The sequence below is a fragment of the Diorhabda sublineata genome, chromosome X (assembly GCF_026230105.1).
Source record: "Diorhabda sublineata isolate icDioSubl1.1 chromosome X, icDioSubl1.1, whole genome shotgun sequence".
Lineage (NCBI taxonomy): Eukaryota > Metazoa > Arthropoda > Insecta > Coleoptera > Chrysomelidae > Diorhabda > Diorhabda sublineata.
Genome location: NC_079485.1, coordinates 22,223,035 through 22,247,267, shown reverse-complemented (window position 1 = coordinate 22,247,267; position 24,233 = coordinate 22,223,035). Strand labels below are relative to the sequence as shown.

The 24,233-nt window shown below is 31.2% G+C and overlaps 1 protein-coding gene across 1 annotated transcript in view; it reads left to right on the top strand.

The window, feature by feature from the left end:
* Positions 1 to 24,233, top strand: part of LOC130450893 (protein trachealess) — a 67,860-nt gene that overhangs the window by 39,549 nt on the left and 4,078 nt on the right. Inside the window, exons 5-8 of the mRNA XM_056789596.1 lie at positions 3,224 to 3,386; positions 14,875 to 14,996; positions 16,131 to 16,431; positions 17,308 to 17,455. Of these exons, the coding sequence (XP_056645574.1) occupies positions 3,224 to 3,386; positions 14,875 to 14,996; positions 16,131 to 16,431; positions 17,308 to 17,455 (734 nt within the window). The remainder of the gene's footprint in view (positions 1 to 3,223; positions 3,387 to 14,874; positions 14,997 to 16,130; positions 16,432 to 17,307; positions 17,456 to 24,233) is intronic.

Here is a 24,233-nt window from a genome sequence, read left to right as displayed (position 1 = left end):
ATTGTGCGACTACTTTCCTCAATATTCTCGTAGTGTTTTGTATCGCATTGTAACCGAGAACTTGAAATACCGGAAATTTTGTTCACATTGGGTTTCAAAAATGTTGACGGATTTGCACAAAATCCAACGTTTAGGCAGTGCATTGACTTTCCTTGAGCGGGACCACATGGAAATGAGGATTTTTTAGACCAAATTGTTACTGGTGACGAAACATGGGTGGCCTACGTCACACCAGAATCGAAACAACAATCCATTGAATGGCGACATTCATCATCACCCAAAAAATTAAAGTTTAAGCAAACAATTTCTGCCCGGACAATCATGTGCACAGTATTTTGGGACAAAAAAGGAGTATTGCTAGTGGAGTTTCGGTCTCGTAATGAGACAATCAATGCAGCGTCTTATTGTGAGACATTGAACAATCTGCGTCGTGCAATTCAGAACAAAAGACGTGCCAAGTTGAGTAAGGGTATCGTTTTGCTGCTTGACAATGCCCGTCCACATGTGGTTAATCGGACCAAAGATCTCATCAAATCTTTTCAATGGGAAACTCTAGATCATCCTCCCTACAGCCCTGATCTGGCGCCCAGCGATTACCATTTATTCCTGCACTTGAAGTAATACCTGTGCGGTCAGCGTCTTCAAGACAGTTGTGATACAGTGGTTAACAAGTCAGGCGGCAGAATTTTATGAGGAGGGTATTCAAAAACTGGTGCTACGTTATGACAAGTGCCTCAATATTCACGGAAATTATGTAGAAAAGTAGATTAAGGTACAGGCTTTCATGTAAAAATAAAATTATTGCGATATCTTTGCACTTCTTTTTTTAATTCTAAAACGGTACTTATATGCCTCGTATGTTATATAAGCTTGCAAAAGATGCAAGGAGATCCCTATTCTAAGGCTTAAGATAACCCCACTACCGCCTCCGCATCTTTGAAATCAGTTATTAGGTATTTTACGCATATAGTTCCATTGAGTTAATCGTATGCAAGAAGTGATTAATTTGATGATATAATTCGATTAAAATGTGGCTACAAATGTAAGGTTTGAAAGCGGTTAGGGACTGTCAAATAGCTGATGATCTCTCAATTATTCTAATCATTTTATGTGGTATAATTCATGAAAGATTGTCCATGGAAAATGGGAAAATTAACGTTCACTGTATGCATGTACAGTAATCTCAAAATATATAGTTTTTGATATGTAGTTTTCAATTATGCTCTCATATTATTCATCTGTTATAAATAATTTCAGATTTTCCCCTCAGCTCTTACCTTTAATTTTACACTCATAATAATAGCTAATGTTAACATGTAATATTTTCACGTTTCCCCTATATATAAAAATTATATGAAAAACGTATTGCTATATAAATGCATAAATGTCAAACGTGACATGTATATTTATTATTTTTGACCATCACGGGATTTTCACTTTTTGAAAATAATACATTTTCCAATTAGGGACGCTCATAGAACTGTAAATTGTAAAAGAAAACAAAATTCACCCGAAAAACAGTACGTCTAAAAAACTTCTGAAAATATGAAGAGAGTCGAGGTATTTTTCGTAGGTGATAACATGTGCGTATTCTTGTAAGGTCGGCCATTTTCCCTGCAGTTGCAAATACCCTATTGATTATGGGCCCCGCCAGTCCTATTATGAATGGCGAGCACGCTGCTGCAGAGAAGAACGTGAGGAGCATTCTCCAACGAGGCAGTTGCTGCTTCGGGAGGCGGCGAACGGATAAAATGTATACCGTACACGTCGAGAAACTACCACATCTAAAATGAATTTTTTTCAGGGATTTTCACGATAGAACGGACAACATAAGCTTGTGCGTTAAATTGCTTTTTACAAGACAAGATAATTCATCTGCTCTTCTTCACATAAGACACGACAAAAAAATTTTCAATTCTAATCAATTTTCCAATAAGTAGTAATTAACTTAAACCACATAATAATTTATTATTCAAATTTGAAATTCTAGTGTATTCAATAATTATGATTTTCTGAGTTTCTAATTCGATCTTATCTTGAAATGGAAAAGTTTGTTATCAATTCTTCCAATAAGCAAAATTTATTATAAATATTAGAATAGAATTGAATATGTTAGATACTTAATAACTAAGATGCAGAAATTCTTGTCGAAAAACTATATTTTACTCTAATTTTTCGAAGCTTTATTTTGGAATATGTTTTTGAGAAATATCATTATTTTGTTGTTCTTCATTTCTTCATGATCTTTTCATTATCAAAATTTACTTCATATTTCAAAATAAATCTGAAAACTTACATTTTTGTATCCAGCAAGGTTAGCAATAATAACGATTCGCGCTTACACTCCGTGATTTGTTAATTATAATCCCATGCCGAATGATCTGCCATGATTTTTTAAAATTTGTTCAGCAATAAACTAGTTGATCGCACACCTAATTTCATTTTTTCAAAATGAAAGGTTTATCGTAAGGGGGAAAAACACAATCAACCTTTCCTTTTTTTTTTTCTAACTTCAAGAAAGTTTCTAGGAATATTTGCATAATTCAACACAATTGAAACATATTGTTTCACTACCACATCAGTTTTTCTTCAATTTTCTATCTCTAGTTATTACATTATTTAATATGGAGCATCTAATTTCAATTTGTTGTAGACTGTGATTGAATATTTATAAAATTATTTGAACATTTATAAGTGTTCTCTCATGACACGTTCAATAAATTTCCCCTTTTTAAATAATTTTCAGTGAAACCAGTATGTAAAATTGTAATTCTGCATCATCTAACGATCTACATCCTGTTTTCAAATCCAGAAAGGCTTGAATGTCTGTGTATATGTTCTATATCTATCTATCTATTACTAGAAAATAGCAAAGGACTTCTAATGTATATATTCTAATGTATAAATCCCCAATTATTATTAAGTTATCTATTTTATGAGCAGGATTTGAAAAATAATTAATTGATTAATTGATTTTATTATCAAATACGTTTTCTTTGGCGGACACTATATAAATTAAAATAAGTTCACAATTTAAAATGACAATTTACCACCAATAAAACGTAAGACCGACGTTTTGATTTGTTTTATTACCCTACTTATATTCGTAAATACATTTTTGGATTAAGAAGAATAATATAACAAACATCATTCAAACTCTGTGTGTATACTATAGTCTAGTGTCTAGTTGATTGATTCTTGTAAACTGACTGCTTTTCTTCAGGTTGAGATGACTGGAAGTAGTATATTCGATTATATCCATCATCAAGATCACTCGGAAATCGCTGAACAATTAGGATTAGGTCTTTCACAAAACCAAAGTTTGGCCTCACCGGAAAGTGGCTCAGAAGAGAGCTCCTCCACGGCAGGAACAAACAATCCCGACGGTAAGTACAACTTGGTTCATTTCATTGTATTTATTCATTTTAAATGTAAATCATCATTTATTCTCCTCATGGATGATAACGTTCAATAATACATTAAAATATTTAAAATCATATAATCATTTAAGCTATAAATTTCAAATATAAGAACAATGTAAATAATGAAGCAATTATTGGAAATTAAACAAAAACATGATACAAGTATTAGAAAAATGCCACAAAAAAATTATCTTTTTATTTGAGCACTAAATATTTTCATAAACTGTAATTACTTAGTGAAATTTCAATCAATTTGATTCAATTTTAATTATTTATCCTATAGCTATGTATCTATAAATGTATTCTGCTAGTTTGTGGATAAAGTGGGAAATTAAGGTAAAGTATCTAGAGAAATATATAAAAAATACATGGAATACTGCAGACACAAAAAATAATGCTAAATTTCAAAAATCGTTGTGAAATAAATAGCTTTAATACTTCAATTTATGTCATAATAGGTTTCACTAAAGCATTTGTCAAGTTTATTGATACTTTTAGCGAAGGAGAATAGACTCAAGTTTGACCCGCAGTTCAATGTCACTTAGTTAACCATTTCAAGACTCTCAACACGTTTTGTTGAAGAATAACTTAATACTCTGTCAAGAGCATAGGGGTTACAATTTTTAACCAAAATAGATATTTGATACTTCGTACTGAGACACAGGATTGTTACCAGAAGGGTTGCCAATAATTGCTAGGGCTCTGTGCTCTAGAAGTATGCGACAGAGATATTATTCACTAAAAACCATAGAAAATAAAGATTGCATTTTGCTCGTGAACACATTGTTTGGAATAATTGATATGGGGGGAAGAATATTGTTCACCGATGAACTCAGGCACTTTCTTTTCCTGGTGACTGACGAAGCAGAGTAAATAGAAAGCCAAGGAAATGCTATTCATAGTGCAATAATGTCGGGACTTAGCAGTATGATAGCGGCTGATTAATGTTATGCAGTGGGACTACATTAGAGGCTAGTCTGGCTCAAACTAGAATAAATAGGGGTCCGAAATGTGGAAAATAAAGAGTAACTAGATAGAGGTGGCCCGTATTAACCACTCAGAAAACGAAAGTACTCTACATACAATTTCGAAGTGCATGTATTGCAATGTGTGCCATAAACCAAAAAACACTTTAAGACGAATATTTTTGCGATTGAATCAAATTTGAAAATAAACAAGAACATTAATTCTATGAGATATTGTTGTCAAATACCTAGCAATAAATGCTATAGAAGACAAGTTTCAATATTATAGTTTATTTCAGAAAGGTATAGAGTAATAAAAACTCATTAGGTATGCAAAGGGACCATAGAGTGACTCAACGAATATTTAAGCTACTTTCATAGTTTGGCATTGATTTCATTGTAAAATTATTTTTCTTTTTATCAAATGCAGGTAGTACCATCCGAGTTGCGGTCAATTTATGGGTTTAGCCTATTGTTATCCATTCACAAACACTGAAAATAGTGTGCCAAAGGCGTGCCTTAAAAGTAAAGCCGAATGTAAAATAGGTACTAATAGAAGGTTAAACGGTACCTGTTAAACGGAAAACGTAACTGTATAATCTACTATCTAAGTAATCCCTACACAATATTTACTACTACTTTTCCTAATTCTCTTACGCAATTACTTGAAAGTTTAATATTACAAACAATACTATTTCAACACCTACACCTATGGCCGACACACCGAAATTGAGCCGAACTGGACGGAATTCTCCATTTTATTACTCTACACCTTTCTGAAATAGACTATAGTTACTTCAAAAAGTATATTTTGTCATTTTTTATGATTTATAATAATACTATTACAATATACATTTCATTTGATAAAATATACTTTTTCATATATAAATAAATATTTCATTAATTGTGACTGAAATTATAATTCTAAAATTACGTTAATTTTGGTATAATTTTGGTGTATAATGTATCTACAGGGATGTAAATTACTTAAATAAAGAAAATCAAGATCAGAACAAATATGATACAAACTAATATATTTCCTCTCAACATCCTATATGACATTGTTTAATTTTGTTTCCAATCCATCACTTTTTCGTTTTGTAGATGTTTTATGAAATGTCCTCTTTCCTTTCCATGTCTTTAGAGGTTCATAAAATCAAATTATTCATAAAAGATATACCGATCTTACGACGTCATTGTTTTCAAATGGATTTTATTGCTTACGTGGAAAATAATCAATGTCTGACGAATTTTCTAAAAAGTCACAATGATTACCGCTTATCTCGAGTGGGCGTCACCCGTATTTACTTACAAATTTTATACTTCGTGGTATGTACGTGTCACTCATTTTGAATAAAGTAGGTACGTACCTTATACGAAAGTTAAACACATAAACGGTTACTCCTACCCATACAACATATAAATAAAACTGTTTTAATTCCGACATAGGACATTAATCAATTAATACTCTTTACCTAATTAGAAAATGATTCAATAAATCCATCAATTACGTATTTACGTTGTTATAAGTATATTTGGAAAATATGGTTCGGATATTAATATTTTTGAACCAGGTGTGGAAGCTAGGAGCTATTTCGCAGACTTGCCTACCAGCGGGTGGGTACTTACCTCTTGAAAAATCCACGTTAAAAGGTAAACATTTTATTACAATTGTGGTAATCAAAAAATCCCCCCGTCCGGATGATTTCCCTTCATCAAATATTATGCAACAAAAAAAGTATTTGGTAGCTCGATTGACTACAACAAATTTATAAAAGGTATCGATCACGCCGGTCAATATTTTATCTTATTATTCAATAATACATCGTACCAAAATATCGACCATGAGGGCTTTCATGCTTTAAATAATTATGAACTATTTAATGCGTGTATATTTTTTAAAATATCAATCCAAAAATGAAATACAAAATAGTACAAAATAGAAGGGATATATAGTTACACATTGGAACATGCGGATAAGTCTGTATCAACTATATCAGGCACATTCAGAAGACACGATCCTACAGGAAGATTTTCAGTAGATGTAGAGAATCATAAATTGCTTAAAATTCTTATGAGGAAAAAAATGTTTTATTTGGCGTACATAATAAGGATTTCGCCAATTTCTTGTATAGAAATGACAGAGTGTCCCAGACATATTTTCTTTATAATTATCGGCATATAGGTCCCAGTGGAGCACAAAGAGCTCTCTGTTCCTCAGCAGCTGTAGTTTTAGTTAATATAACTATGTATATTAATATCAATAATGAAACTTGTTATTCCATAGTATTTTCCTCAAATTTATTATTTTGTTTAAGCCATATGAGAACGAAGAAGTTTTATTATTTTCAATTGTCAATAGATTCATTGCGTTACAAAGAGGTTTAATGAAGATGGAAAACGTTCAATAAAATATAATATGTTCAAGTAGCGATTTAAGGCAATCTTAAAATATTTGTTCGATATATGTAATTGACACATATTATTATATTGCATCTCTTTTCCTGTTCAAAAAACGATTTCATCATTTAGTAAGGTAGTGGAGGTAAATTTGACCCAGCGGGTAATATGGCCCAAAATCGCTAGCACAAAAAGTAAAGTATTTTGGTATAAGTTTCGCGCTAATTTCTTGAGCACGTTTTTCTGTAAGAATCAACGTGAACGCCGTACCCAATTAAGAGAGGTAAGTGTACGTAGTGAAGTAGCTATACACAGAATAGTTATTAAGCGATGAAACTCTAAGTGTTGTTTTTACCCATTATGTTGTCTGGGTGTACTTTCGGTTAATATGGCTCTACGATGTGATGAGTTATATGGCCCAGGGGCCATATAACCCGCCAGTGGAATGTATTACCTTAAAACTGTTCTATTTCTTTTGTTTGCTTTAGATTTGAGATGGGGAATATTTGCAAAAACCTGCGCAAGCATTGGTCTCAAGACCAACTTGAATAAGCAGTAGCAGCTGTCAGAAGCGGAGAATTTCAAAGAAATGTATGTTCTAGATTCGAGGTACCAAGGCGCACGTATGGCGATATTTAGTTCAAGGCTTGTCAGAAAGTTTCTTTTCTTGTCAGAAAAGAAACTGGGTCGTCCAAGCATATTAAATCAGGAACAGGAGAGAAATTTTGTGCAACGGATTAAGCGATACTCTCAAATTGGATTGCCTCTTACTCCCAAACTTGAGCGACATCAAATGTTTCGATATTGTGATATCAACCACATTCCTAATCACTTTAATAAAGAGAAACAGCTTGCTGGAAAAGACTGGCTTGCTTTGTTTTTAAAAAGAAATGGCGATTTGTCCGTTCGCAAGGCACAGCCTTCCCGTGCTCAGAAACTAAACAAGGCAGTTGTGGGCGACTACTTCACCAAGATAACCGAACTTATGACAACATTGAATATTAAGGATAAACCCCAAAATATATACAACATGGACGAGAAAGGTTCCCGCCTCAAAATATGCCATCAACAATGCGTTCTGTCGGAGAGAGGAGTATGGCGGGTTCATATGGTTGCGCCTGAACACGCCGAAAATGTAACAATCGTAGCTTGTTGTAATGCTATGGGCAACTCCATTCCACCTATGATATTGTTTCGAGGAAAACGATTAAAACCAGAATTTTGCGATAATTTGCCTCACGAAACACTGGTTAAAATGGCACCTACAGGCTCTATGACGACACAACTCTTCTAAGACATTTTGCTCAGTATAAATCGAACGGGTCTACACTGCTTGTGTTTGATGGAGATACAAGCATTTAGATTTTACCATTGCTGAAACAGCAGAATCTCTTATATAAGGCTGTATTTCGCTCTTTTGAAGCAAACTGGGATCAGGAACTTTTGAGATACTGGGATACCTTCCCACAAAGAAGCCTAGATTCAACATAATATTTTCCCGTGTTGGGCCCAAGTGTATGACGCCGGAAAATATTGTGAGCGCACCTTCTTTAGTAACACAAAGACCCTTGCACCATGAAATAAATGAAAGTCTTCCGAGTTCAGTCGATGAAAATGTCCCACTGGCGACTTTGATTAGAAGAAGCAAACCAATCCCTCAACAATATTCTCCAACTAAGATAATGAATACGTCTTTTCAAGAAATACTTCCGACTCCTACCGAAGGAAAGAATGTTGGAGAGACTAGGGTTAGGCGAAAGGCGTTAAATTATAAAGCGCAGCAAGTAACAACAAGCCTTTTCACGGAGGGATATGGCCAAGCAGCTAGGGAATATCCAACTTCGAAACTTTCAGTTCAATGTTTTACTTGGTATCACGACGAATGCGTTGGTCTTGAGCCTAACGACGATGAACAGTTCCAAAGTTGTTGAATGTTTCCTTTTTATATTTTACTTTTCGTATGAATTAGAATTAGTTTAATATTTTGTGAACTCATCTTAAATAAATTAAAACGACATCAATATTCTTTAAGTTTGAAGATTTTACTGTGGGCCATATAATCCGACCAGATGTGTAATGTGGCCCTAGGGTAATACAATGAAGAATATATATAACTCTACATTTTTACTATGCTAAATGATATATATATATATATATATATATATATATATATATATATATATATATATATATATATATGTGTGTGTGTGTGTGCCATATTTGCCTCCACTACCTTACAATATTTCAAAATTTTTCCAACATTCTATTTAAAGGTCAACCATTACATCGGATCACTCAAATAATAGTAAATATTTACGAGAGTATATTGAAAAATTCTTAGTCAAATCTTGTGAATAAGGGGGGGTTCTAGTTAATCAAACCCTAAATCACGAATTTTTTGCATGGTAACATGAGATTTGTGTGCAGGGGCGTTGTCCTGCCAAACAAAACACCTGTGTATAGATTTTCGCGTCTTTTCTATTTAATTTTTCCCCGTAGAGTGGTCAGTAATGTCGAATAGTAATCTCCAGTTATTGTTCTACCCTTATTCAAATCCCAAAAAACTGAAACAAGAACTTTCAGAAGCTTTTTGGACACGAAACTTCTTAGGTCTTGGAGAACCAGAGTGTCGCCATTCCATCGATTGTTGCTTTGTTTCTGGATCGTAGATATGTATCCAAGTCTCATCCATAGTAACAATTCGGCTTAAGAAGTCTACATTGTTTTCAAATCGAACACAGATCGAACGCCTTGCATGCTTTTTGTCAACATTCAAACATTTTGGGATCCATTTTGCAGCAATTTTTCTCATGTCCAAATTGACGTGAGCTATATGATGAACGCGTTCGTATGAAATATTCAGTGCTTCAGATATCCGTTTTAGCCCAATTCGACGGTCTGATAAAATCATGTCATGAACTGCATTGATATTTTCGGGGACTGACACAGAAACTGGCCTTCCCTGGCCTCACCAAGGATATTAAGCATACCTTCGTAAATCTGCTTATCTCTTAACCCTTTTAAATACAGGTACTTGATAATGGCTCGATTGTACAATTTTTCGATTTTCACAATTTTTATGGACATTTTTCTTTTAATTATATATTATACAGCGTAACTCTAGTTTACTTTTTTGACGTCAAACTTTACACTGCTACTTCTAATAAGTTATTGTTCGTTGCTATGGTAACGCAATATTTTGTTTATGCATGGAACTGGTCTAGGCTAACTAGATATCAATACATCCTCATATTGGTTACTTGTTTATATTTAATTTGGCAGAATTGAATTTTAAATGAGAAAAACAGTATAATGCGGTGCCATTCCGCATCATATAATGTATTAGTTTGTAAATATTCATATGACATATGAATATTTTTCGGTTACAAGTAGAATCACATATAATACCGATTTTGAAATTCACTAGTTTGATGTTATTTATTAACCTTAAAGCCGTTGCCTTAAAGATCTACATCATGAAATGTTGTCGTGAGAACTTCTCGGTGTACATGTAATTATGAATTGTAGTAAGGATGGTTTTTCATATATATTATGAATGAAACAGTCTAGAAGGTCGGTACTCATAAAACAATTCACTCTGATGACACTCGAGATAAGGTTTGTTATGTTTTCAGAGTGTATAGTCCTTAGTAAGGGATAGCAGCTACCTGACTTAAATTTGATACGTGAATAAGATCTCAATGGAACTTTTAAGTACCTAATAAGACTACAGGAAGATAGGAAAATAGTTAATTCGACTTATAGAACCAGCATAATAAATATCACTCTTGTTTATTACACATACTTAATTTATTGAATAAATATTCATCAAGACATTGAAATAATATGATGAATAGTGGATATATTTCCATTATCTGTGAAATACTGTGTAGCTTTTCCTTTTAAAAGTACAGAAGTTTGAAAACATCATTAATTGAGCAGCATAGGAATTAGTAATTTTATTTGAGTATTGAAATATTTTCAAAAATTGAAAAAAATATGCCTTAAGCAATGAAGATATTAGATGTGATCTTCAGCTACACTCCTTGCAAACGCGGAAGTGATTTATTCTGGGTTTTGAGGAACAATGAAGAATAAAAATCTTCTATCGTGGCTAACGGTTATTGGAAGATTCTGTAAATAATAAAGTTAGTTAATTTTTCTTCCCATTCAATTGTTTTTTGAAATTGAAATACGTTCTTATTTCTTTGCCAGCTGAAGTATGGGCGTTTTCTTATAGGGAACGTAGCAGAGAATCACCAAAGTAGAATAACTACAATATATATTCTGAGCTTTCGAATACTTATGAATTATTATAAAAATATGACTTCGTATTTATAGTAATCAATATCAATCATTTATGAAGATAACAGTTACTTCAAAGTGAATGACCGTATAGTAAACCAAGAACATTCATATGCTGTACATACTGGTAGTAGATACTGATATGATCGTTGAAGAGCATCAAGTTGATAATGAGTTGATAGTTTGTGTGTTCATGCGTGTACATCTGGCAATTTATCTATACAAGAGCCATTGGAGTTGTCAAGTAAATTTTCAGACTGTACTGTTACAGAGAAAACTAGTAGTTTTGACAAACGAAAATCGGGTTTTTTGACGGTAGCTAGAATTAGTAACAACAATTTAACATCTAAGGAATTGGTAATGTATCAAGTTTATCAGAATACAACAATCAAAATATCAAAACATTTTGAAGAATAACAAAGAGCAGTTAAAGACATTGAAGATGTGTGAAACTGGAAGATATAAGAATATAGAAGAAAATTAAATATTGTAAGGAAAGAATTCATTAATCACAGTTAAGAAATATTCATATACAGGTACAGCAAAATGATGACTATACAGGATAAAACTTTCACCCTTTCTATGTACAACAGAAGCCTTTGATTAACAAAAACTCTTGCTGAACAATCTTAGGATTGTTGCTCAATACTTAAAAGTTCTTAAAAATTACGAATTGTACCACGTTCGCCTGTGACAATTTTTGTGTCACTACTACATTGTCACTTAAACATATCTAAGAGTGCTTGTCCCCTGTCAAATTAACTAAATTAAAAATTAATATAAACATGGCTACCAACTATATAAAACAAAATAGTGTGAGATAGGAGATTATCAACAACTTTTTATTTCATTATTGATAAATTGATATAGTTCATTCATTTTACTACTAATGTGCTATATTTTATGTATATTTGTAATCATACCAACTAAATTTCTTTTGTCTAGTCGAAAATGTATGCGAATATCATTTTGTAAATAAACGTGTGTCATCATGAATATCAAAATAAACTGTTTCAACGTGAAAAATTAATTTTTCCTTAGTTTTTACATCTCAAAAATTTTTAGCAGCTTTTACTTAAATTATTTAGGTCTCTTTTATCATCGAATAGCTTTCTTGTTCTTACGAATGTGAACTATTCCTAAAAATACTCTTTTTCGTGTATTTGATTTGGTTTCAAGAATTTTTGGATCTTTACAATTGAATTTATGTTTTTTTGATATGTCGTGATCCGTCAATGCAGCTTTATTTTTTTATTGTATTGATGACGTTTTAGTCAGAAACCTAAAATCAAAATGATTGCATAATCAAGATGACGACATTTTAGATATCAAAAGGTCTAAGGAAATGAGAGAAATTTATATGTATATATATATATATATATATATATATATATATATATATATATATATATATATATATATATCGAAAATACAATAAATAAATGAACTAAACAAGTCGACCAAACATTATGGACAACGATGCGCAGCAAGTAATAAGCAGTAAGCAGCAAGCGACCCGGCATTCCTGGGCGTGACACGTAGCGTCAACACGGAATAACAATTGACCACGTACAGAAGGCGCTCTCTGCATGTTAAAACACAGTTTCCTGTCAGAATCATACAACTCTATAGTTCATAACCTGTAAAGACTATTCAGAACACCCAAATTGATAAAATTTATTAATCAACCTTGTCTGTCCCTGTTACCGAATTCCTTCTGAGAATATTTCACTAATTTGCACATTAAAATTTTTCACAATATTCGACATGAAATTCAAATGAAAAGGTGAATGTTCAATATAGTAGAGATTTCTAAGTAATAGTGGGGAACCACAGTAATAGCCGTCAAAGTAAAAAAAATATTTTAAGGATGAGTTTCTCAATATACTGGCGAAACATTTCTGTTGAGGTAACAAATGAATATATTGAACATTCACTGTTACAGCAAACAGAATCAATTTTCAACTGACCATATAGGTAGTTGAATAATTGAATCACAATATGTATCGTCAAAAACTGGGAATTACGAGTGAATATCAGAACAAATGGTTCCATATTGTAGCATTTAAAATCTACATATTGTCATGAGAATGGAGACTGGTAGTGGAAATTCTCAAACGGTTCAAGATGATTTGGGTGACAACGGGCTTAGAAAATTGCTCTCCAGATAATAGGAGCCATGATTTGCTTTTTAAAGGCATCATAAATCGTGTATTTATGGTGAAAAAGCAAAAATCGGACACTTTGTTGGGAAATGATATCCCTCTTTTTAACAAGATAAGATTTTTAAAACCGTAATGTAGTAAGAAGCGTCCAACCATGGTTTTCAACGATGTATGTGTCCGCCTTTTTATCAACTTTCTCATAAATGTATTTTTTCTGAAAATTATATTCTCTATAATGTACATAGTAAAAGGTCGCACTTGATATATTTTTCAAAATTTAGGAGAAATTTTTTCTGGGACACTAACAACATTATAGAAGATAATTCGAAATAACCGAGCAATTCATATTTCCCATTCTTCTTATGATTGGACACGATCATTACCATAAATAATAGTACCATTTGTGTACTAACTTGAAATTATTTGGTAATATTCACTAAACACACTGATTACTATTTCACCAACAATCGAAGGTAAAAAAAGTTTACCTTCAGTCTCTGAAGACGATAATTTGGTTTTAAGAACGGGTATCAAACAGTGTAATTCTGGATGTTTGTGTAGTGGTACTTGGCAGTGTGTTTTTGTGTATCTGTGCGTGAGTGGATGTGTGTTTGTGAGTGCGTGTGTGGGTGTGTGTGATGGGTGATGGGTGTATATACTGGTTTTATCCAGAAAATTAATTTTTTGTTAACAAATGCAACAGAAAAGATAAGATCAAGAGCAAAATTTGAAAAAACATGTATTTTTCGGTTTAATTTAGAGATAATTCAATAAACCCTATTTTCGTTTGTAAACAATGAAGTACTATTAAGTTACTAGAACACTTGAAAAAATAATCAAAACCAAAAAAATATAGTTAATTTGTAATTCATAAATTCTTGTCGGTAATGCTTATATGGAATATAGATGGATTGATAATTTATTGTTATAAAAGACGAAATAAAACAAAATATAATCACTTCTTTATTCATTATATGCAAAGAATGTTTTGGAGTCATTATCTAATAATTGCAGTGAATAAAAGTGACTGAAAAGAACAAATTATAGAAAATAAGACTAAAATTTGAGAGGTTTATTTGGAGATCATTGCGGAGGAAATTGTTTAAACTAAGAGATAAATAACAATATCCCAATGCAGTAGAAATATTCGTTAAGAAATAAAGACCACAAAAGTTAAGGAGCAGGAGAAAAAAAAGACAAAATGGTCGACGATACAGAGAAAATGACATATTCTAAAAATCAAAGATAGAAAAGATAGCTATCAAAAATATTGTAATTGCCGTTATAGTACTGGTAACACTTTATTTTTAAGTTTCATACAAAAGCACAAAAACAAATTCATTCTAACTGAAGTATTTATTATGTGGAACCAATTGCATACCAGATATCCAGCTTAAGTTCCATTTAAATGAGATAAAAATTCAGTTAATAGCGACAATGTAATGGGAAATTCGTAGCACTGACATCGTGTTATATGATTTTATGTAATTATGTTTCCAACTCAAATCAAGCATTTATCTTCCAAAGCTATAACCCTTCGTTAAACAAACCCCTTAATATTTGATTATTCTAACATTCTTCATCATCATCATCCGTAAAATTTTCTTTTTGTTACAGTGTCCACGCAAATGACGTTAGGAGCAAATCCACCCTACAAGGGTCTCGACAGAGCGTTCTGCGTTAGAATGAAATCAACATTAACTAAAAGAGGATGTCATTTTAAATCTTCCGGATATAGGGTAAGTACATATACCTGTTGTAGAAGCTCTACTATCAATAAATTCATTTCATCTACAAAATTTTGCGGACTGTTGAAATTTATTAACTTGTAACAAGTAATTCAAGTCTTACGGTAATAGTGCGGGAAATAATGGAACTTAACCAAACAATGACATTGATAAATTGTCAAGGAAATATTTCGACCAATTACATCCCTATTCAATAGTCCCGCTCAAATGTCTATGAACTATTTATTATGAATTAACAAAATCTTAATGTTTGTGGGTATGTATGATCTCTGTGTGCATAAATGTATATAGATAATTGTTTACTTTATACATTAACTACTCAAGACATTCATTTTTTTATCATTTTTTTATATATACCAATCCTCATATTTTATGAATAGTCTATAAACTGTGTCTTTTTGAGAATAAATTGGTTCCGCTGTAACTCGAAACCGCTCAGTGTCACAAGTCTTGATTCATCAGCATTTGACCGCTAAAAGGTTTCTGTCCTCATACACATATTTAGCACTATGTGAAATGTACTAAAATGGAAACACAAATGAAGGTCATTCTAAAAAAAGTCTTCTATTCATGCATTCAACTTTGGGATAATTATAAACTACAATACTTTTATCAATCCAAAAATTATGTTACTTTTTTACTTTGTTTTCTGTAAAATAACTCGCCTTAAGTTTTGATCACACCTTGTGATAAAATAGAAATTATTTTTGTTGTAGTTCTAGTGGATCTGAAAAATAGTATGTTACTTCATTATTAATATATAAATGTAAATGCGATGATACAAAATAACAAAAAATCATTTAATTGTTTTTACACACAAAATACACACTATAGTACATGTTTTATTGTAAGTAAGTACAAAGGGTTAATGTGCAAAACATATATCAATTGAAGCAATAACACAAAGTACGATTTGATAAAATTTAGGAAGAAAAATTAAAAAAAAACTATTATATACATATCTAAATACAAGGTAGGAAGAATATTTTTATAATTTATCTTTAAGGAAAAGTCCTTTAATTTAGTACATTTCCTCTTCTCTGTACAAGATGCCAAAAATATCGAGTAGTTGATAATTATATATCAAAATAAACGGGATCTTACATACAAGTATATTTTTTGCAGGTCGTATTAATATTAAGCAGGCTAAGGCCGCAGTATACATTCTCCCACACACGAAAATCTCAACCTCCACTCTTAGGAATGGTGGCACTCGCCATAGCTCTTCCACCTCCTAGTGTACACGAAATTAGATTAGAAACTGACATGTTCGTTACTAGGATAAATTTCGATTTCAAAATAGCACACTGTGAACCCAAGGTAATGGATCTCTTAGAATATACACCCGAAGAACTGACTGGCAGAAATCTGTATTCTTTGTGCCATGGAGAAGATGCCAATAAATTGAGAAAATGTCACATTGACTGTAAGTTATTTTATATTTATGAAAAATAAATGCCAATTTCACTTACAAACCACAACCAATACGTCACACAGTTTTATATTGTTTACATACTATATATTTATCTGAAATGTACCTATAAAGTTTCACTTCTGTTGATATTATATGCGGGGTGTCAATTTGAAAGCTTATCACTCTCTACATTTCTACTTATATAAAAAATTACATACGAAACTTCGTCACACTTTTTTAAGAGGAACAGTTTGTTTTTCAATTAAATTACATGTAACTCTACATCCTTAATCTTTGTTTTTAGTACCCACTTTTGAAAAATCAAGATAAGCCGCGAAGATATTTATGTACTGTAATAAAATGTAAAAATTAATAAATAGCAGCTCATTAAATTTTCGAAATATTGCCCTTCAACTTCTCTATGACATTTCTACAAACTTCTTTCTGCTTTCTACAAGTAAATGTTATGCTTTTCTTCAAATCTTCAGTCAAAGTTTTATGAATAAATCGATGTTAGACACCTTCAGAGGAATAAATCTAGAAGTGCTAAGTAGGGAAGTCGTGGTGGCTCGTCTATTGCTTCGCTTCGACAAAACACGATTCAATTTTTTTTTATATTATAATATTTTAAAAGAATACAGAATTGAATACTGCGAAACAACAAATAAACAAAAAAATTGGTTTGAATCATAAGTGTATCTGTCGATTGTGTATCTAGAGAATCTATTCTACGGTTAGACAAAGACAAAGAAGAATTATTCATCTGCTTGTATTAAATATATTAGTTATAACTACTTAATAAATATGACTTTCGTTAAAGCATGTAAGTGAAATTGGTACAATTTTCAAAACTTAACAGAATTTCTAAATGTATGTATTTTTTCACAGTAATAAATAAAGGACAGGTCCTTACGCACTACTATAGGTTTATGAATAAACATGGCGGATATACATGGCTACAAACTTGTGCCACAGTAGTGTGTAATTCAAAAAATGCCGAAGAACAAAACATTATTTGTGTTAATTATGTGATAAGGTGAGATCATTCAATTTTTTTATACTTAAAATAATAGTAGTTTAAAAAAATATATGCAGCTTTTGAGGGAGAAGAATGGCCCATATCTCTAAAATTCTCAGAAAAAATTTAATACGAAGTACATTCGATATACTGTGTCGATGTCGAAACCTTATAGAAAGTTGCAACTGCAATCAGTTGTCATAAAAACGTTGTAATTTTATTGTCAGCGAATTTATTGATAAACATGATTACCTTTCGTTTCAATATTAAATTAAGGAACAATGAATATTGTAATTGAATATTTATTGCATTCATATAAAAATTTTCATATTGCTAATGAAGATATAAACAAGTCAAGTGATAAGTAACATTGATGATAATATATTAACAATAATAAATAAAATAATTCATTTTATATTCAATTAACTTAAGCCCCACATACCCACTCTCTAATTTAAATTATTCGATGTTTGGTCTAACAAAATTTGATCATATTTGCAATAATTTCTGTAATTGTACTTAAGGCATGATACTTAGTCATCCAAAAAATGTACGAAGTTTGATGTGTCACTTAGTTTCAAGGTACTCCCTCTCAACTACTGTAGTAAAGCATATAGCACCATCTTGTTGAATCAATTATGTTAGTTCGCTAATTAAATCGTTGTATAATTAATTTTGTAAAAATTTTAGATAAAGATATTTAGACCTTCTGATATTATTGGTATCAAGCCGTTCTGTCATCATCTATTTATTCCCATTTATGATTAAACTGGGATTTTTTTAGATGATATTTGCTACTTTTTAAACTATTTGCAATTGTACCTATACTCACTTCATTTCAGATCAAAAATCAGATCTTTCTAAAATCATTTTAGCAAGTTCAATGAATAACATCACCTTAGTTTCGTGTCGTCATGAGCAACCCGTGTCTAGTGTTTTTATTAAAACCGTATTTAATTCATTTTCAATTTTTGCATCGATTGAATGCAAAACATTTCTTTTCGAATATCTGTTGTTAAAAATATTTTTTTTTCAAAAATAAGCTCAAGACAATAATGAATGAAAAATACTAGTATTATTATGGAAAAAGCGCCGGGCGCTAGATGTACGCTAGATGCACGCTTTTTTTTACAATAATACTACTAGTATTTTTCATTCCTTATTGTTTCAAGATTTTTTAAATCAAATATTTTCAACTGTTCTATTTGATTGCCTCAAAAGCGTGTTTATTAGTTTCTTTTTTTAACTATATTTATTCTTGGCTTCCGAGTTTCATATTCTACGAAAGCGCGTTTATTGGTTTTATTAAACCATATTCATTGTCTACTTTTTAGTTCGATTTATTGTCAAAAATAATTTTTTTTTTATAAAGTTCTAGTCATCAATATTATAAATCTCTAAAAGAGGATGTAAAATTCTTCTCGAACAACATAATAAAATTTAAGGTGTTGAATTCTAAACTAATATTAATACAAGTAGTATAGTAAATCTCCAGCAGAGGGCAGACAGTTGTCAATTTTGTTTCATTGTAAAGAGCAAATTTGTGATAATTTCTAAAAAAAATTGCCGAAAAAAATTTTTATATACCTATGCTAATGCAGAAAAGTTAATAATTAAAGTGGAAAACTTTTCCTTAACAGAAAAATAATAATGGATTTCTGAAAATAATTTTTTAATATAATCAACTCTTTTAATAACAATTGTCAAAGGTGAAATGAGTGAAATTCGTATTTTTTGACATAAACCGCTCAAAAAACTTTTTACTGATATTAGTATTTAAGTATTAGACCATGCAGAAATTATTGTAAAGAATGACTTTTTTATGAAAATGAGAGTGGTTTCTATATGGTTCCAAGTTAATTAGACACAGTGTATATAATCAATCAGGTATTTTATATAATTTCATATTCATTTTTACATTGCATTGATATGATGGTAAACATATTTATTTCAAAAGGACTCAAAAGGTATAGGAATATTAGGAGCTGGGGACACAAAATGAAAAGGAATATTGCGGATTTGAAAAAATAATTTACAAAATTTATTGGAGAGAAAAGGGCACAACTCTAATTGATTCTCGTTAAAAACACTCAATGTTTTTTATGTAGTATAAAAATTGAAATTTTGGTACGGCACTGTAAAGAAGATATTCAAGTATGATATCTGTAACACTTCTCTATTTGCTTAAATTGTGACACAATTAAGAAAGTTTTAAATTTGAATTAGCAGAGGAATCGTTCGACTACAAAGTTAGAAAATCGAATTCATTTGAATAGAAATAGAATCGTTCCACAAATCTTGCAAAGTTAAATAGGTCTGAACAGACAAGAATGAACATGAGAAGAGTTTGAGAAAAAATACAGAATACAGTGGATAGGATACATAAAATAATATTCTTTCACACAGAATAGTGCTAATATTTAACTTCCAAATATAAAACTTAAACAATTCGAGTCTCAGTCGTAAAAATCTTAGATTTAGATAACTGTTTACAAATAAACAATTCTTCTCGATTTTTTCCTCTACGATATAAATATTAGTTTTGTAATGTAAAAAGACAAGGTCTTTCGAAAGATATAGGCGTTTTTTATTAATTACGGAGCAACTTTAGAACCTTGTAGTATTTTAGATATTCATAAATAACATCTACTTACATATGAAGGAATGTTCCTTATCCCCAAATATGTTAGTTTCTGGGTTGTTCATCATTTTCTTCCACTTTTTACTTCGTAGAATTTTTCCTTTTTTCCATATTTTTCGTTATAATTTGTCTTAAGTTTATTCCTGTTTTCTACGAGAATCAGTTTAAATAACTCTTTTGCATGTTTTTGATATTTCATGGTTTGATAATGCAGTTTCATTTTTTTATCGTATTGATGACCTTTTAATCTATTTTTTAAATATTTAGATGCCTGCTCTATATAAAAAGCATTGCAATTACCTTTTCTAATAGAGAAACTTACTTTATGGATGCCCCTCGTATATGTATTTGTGTTTGAAGTTTTATTTAAAGAAATTGTTTTTGTACCTCGTATGCATCTGGTATGTTTTGGATAAATACAGAATCCATTAGGTATATATAAAATATCCGTACATAATGGAATTTAAGCACCTCTGTGTTTTTTGTATTTACCATAAATTTCAAATACTCCAGAACTACTTTTTCCTCATTAATATTGCAAAATATCTTTGTAAATCAAGGGCAATATATGTAAGTCAATTTAAATTATGGAAAATAAATGACAAGAATTAAAAGTTGTTCTGAAGGGACTACAAAGGGAGCAAACCAACAATAACGGAGGGTGTGTTAGCAAGAGGGTAAAGCTGTTGGGGTAGGCAGGAAGAGTCCTCAGGGACTTTTTCGTCTTGCTATGACCTTGTGCCTCCAGTATTAACTCATTTTTCTAATTTGAAAATATTATGATTTTAATCCTCTTACTTAAGAATATCAAGCAAAACATCGGGCGGTAAAATGAACACTGAGAGATGACTTTCGGCACCGAAAGGATTCAGTTTGCTTATATGAAAGTTTCACAAATAATTACAGCCCGACGTAGATGGGCTTATAAATGACAATATTTGACCGTGAGATAATCGTCGAAGTCTTAGTATATAATAATAATATCCTGAAAAACTTTTAATAGGAATAAGTACCGTTTCGAATTCACTAGTCTGCATTTTTGCAGTCGGCGTTCCGCGCATGCGAGCTGTAGACCTACATCTGTCGGTAACACAACCACAACTTTGGCATTTTTTATTGAAGCGTGCGATTGTTTACGATATCGTGAAATCTGTGCAATATACGAAGAAAATATTATTTGTGACAAAAGCTGGTTCGAAACCGGTTAATGGCGTTTAAAGATGACCGTACCAATAAACACGATTTGGACCGCAGTGTCCGTTCTTCTGTCAATAATGACGATTTGGTGTCAAAAGATAACCAAAAAATCTAAAAGAACAGAAAGGTGTGTTTACGTTTGATACCGAATATGCTGACATAGATGCACAGATCTAAGTGTTTAAGCAACGTTTTCACTCCCTTTTGCGGCGTAAGGTAGCGATGCTTTTTCAAATCACATACCGACAATCGATACCAAATTTTTTTGGTACAGTCAAGGGTAATTGTTTGGAGACAATCAATTCAACGAGGATTATGAAACTAACAATTTCTGCCGTGCTTTTTAAAATAAAATGCCAGACATGCCTAGTAAAACTAGTAAAAGCATCATTTTACTTCACAACGATACCCGTCCACATGTAGCTAATTGGATCCAAAATAGAGCTCACTCTCTGATAATGAACTTACCCAACGTGGTCTTGATGGCTAACAAATGATAAATGTAGGAGTATTTCTTTTGTTTTTCAACAAATCGTTGCATTAACTACTATAAATATGAGATATTCCCTGCCCAGATGATTAGATTTCTACATATTAAAAAGCAAGAAAAAGTTTGTTGTGAAAATAGAATTGACACTATTAAAGGAATTAGATGCAAATCTACGCTCCTAAAAAAGGAAGAGAATTAAATTTAAAAAAAAATGTATTGGGTATTGGAGCGACATTTTATTCTGCCCGTATGAATTAAATTGCTGTGATACAGTTAAACCCTGAAACTAATATTCAGCTATAGTGTTGTGCTTTGAAAACCAAGTGTCAATGCTCAGTGGTGCAAATGCATGACATCTTGTCCTAGTTTGCCAAGAATCACGAACAATTTCTCTTAGACCAGGTGTACGTTGTTCTTCAACAACATCAATCAGATGTGAAACCTAAGGTATTTTAAATTAGTTCAAGAAATATCAGTTCAAAGCAGCACATTTTACGGTATATTTATCGAAATTACAGTCTTAAGACATATTCCCTTTATTTATGTAGATATATATAAACCATAGCTCATAAACGACAAACCATCATTATCAATATGTAATAATAAAAGTTATAATACCGCCAAAAATGGATTTGTTACTAATAAATTGTATATAGATAGTCTCTTTTTTATGACTTGAATATTATTATTATTATTACTGTTTTTTATAATTCTCTAAATAAGGAACCCAAAAGTTTTAAATATGAGGTGAGCATTCATTATTTCAAATTATTCGAATGGTATGACATTCATATCCTATCTAGTTTGAATTCTGCAAAATTCTGTGATTATTTATTTATTATTTACACATAGATTCGACACATAATAGGTTTCTTCCTAATTTATTCCATTTTTTACCAATATTTTTCTCTTGCGTTTGCTTTTTTAATTTTCCCTTTCTTGCCTTTACGTAACTCCGGTCGGTGGCAAAGATCCAGTATTTTCTTTAATGAATCTGTATTGAATCATAAACGAGAAAAATTTAACATGATTTATAGTTATGTCTTATGCAATAATTTACCTCTTTAGTTGATCAACTATACTTCTAAAAATAGGTATATTGGTTTCCAAGTTAAAAATGTGCATGTATAATTTTACCTTCGAAATTTAACAACTTATTGATCTGTTTACTTAACACTCTTCACTTTTTGATAAATATTTTTGAAATTATTTTCAGATATTGTCAGAGAATTGGGATACAAATACTCTTTTAATTAATAATCATACATGTTTACAAAAAATTTAAAGAAAAATTTATGCAACTTATTCTCATTAAAAAAATTTTCTATCCACTAAAAATTTGCGTGTCGCTATACTTTTAGCAAAATTTCACCAAAACAAACTTTGTTTACAATTAAGACGTTAAGTTATTACCAGCTAAAATATTTTTGCTTATTAAGTGTATATGAAAGCATATAAAATCATTTTAATCCTATTGTCTGTTAATTTCATGAATCTTGTATACTTCGTCACACTAATGTACCGTATTGGAAAAATAATATAGGTAATAACCTGTAACGATGTACAGTGTATCCTGATAAGAATAAAAAAAGTGTTGTATCTTGGAAATTGTTTATCGTAAATATAATGGTGAAAAGAAGACAGTAAAAAAATGTCTAGATTTGCGTAGGAATTCCTTCTCCTACCAGCCTCATTTCCAAAATTTGAAAGATGGAAAATATCATTGGCAAAAAGGTAGTTAAGATAGATTGAAAATTTTACTCCCAACGCATCAGAAATAATCAAGTTCTTAGTCATAGGAAAAGTAATAAAGTAGTGCTTATCGTATAACAAAAAAGCTTCGATGGTAACAGAACAACGATAGGCTTTATCAGTTAATGTAATTAGACCCTTGCTACCACGATCCCTATATATTATCTACTTAGACTATATATGAGATATGCTTCATTTGTTGCACTTTAAGTATAATTTCGACACAATTTTATGAAAAAGACTTATATTGTGTGCATATAATTTTTAAAGAATTTTGTAATTCTTGTTTTTATATCAAAAAGCGAGCTCTACATAAGAATAAAATACATCACACGTGATATACACTTGATGAAGTAATAAATTATTTTTTGACAGGACCAAGTTTATCAAAATATGTTAAGTTGTTGCGTCCCCTTGTCTCCTATGTTGATAATATGGCAATACTACATCTTTAGAGTACTTCAGTACTCAAACTTTCTACGACGAATGGTTCCTGATTTATACCACTTTGTATCTGTACATCCGGTACATTTCCTCAAATATTATGATGGCGAATTCTCTTATAGTATATATCCAGTTTACTATGATATTAATAATATTTTAACAGTTAATTATCAATACTCGATAGGTACGTGCTTGCCGGACCGGTGCGGGCTACTAACCTTGCACACGTAAAATCAATTTGATAGAAATTCCCAAGCAGCATACTTAAATAT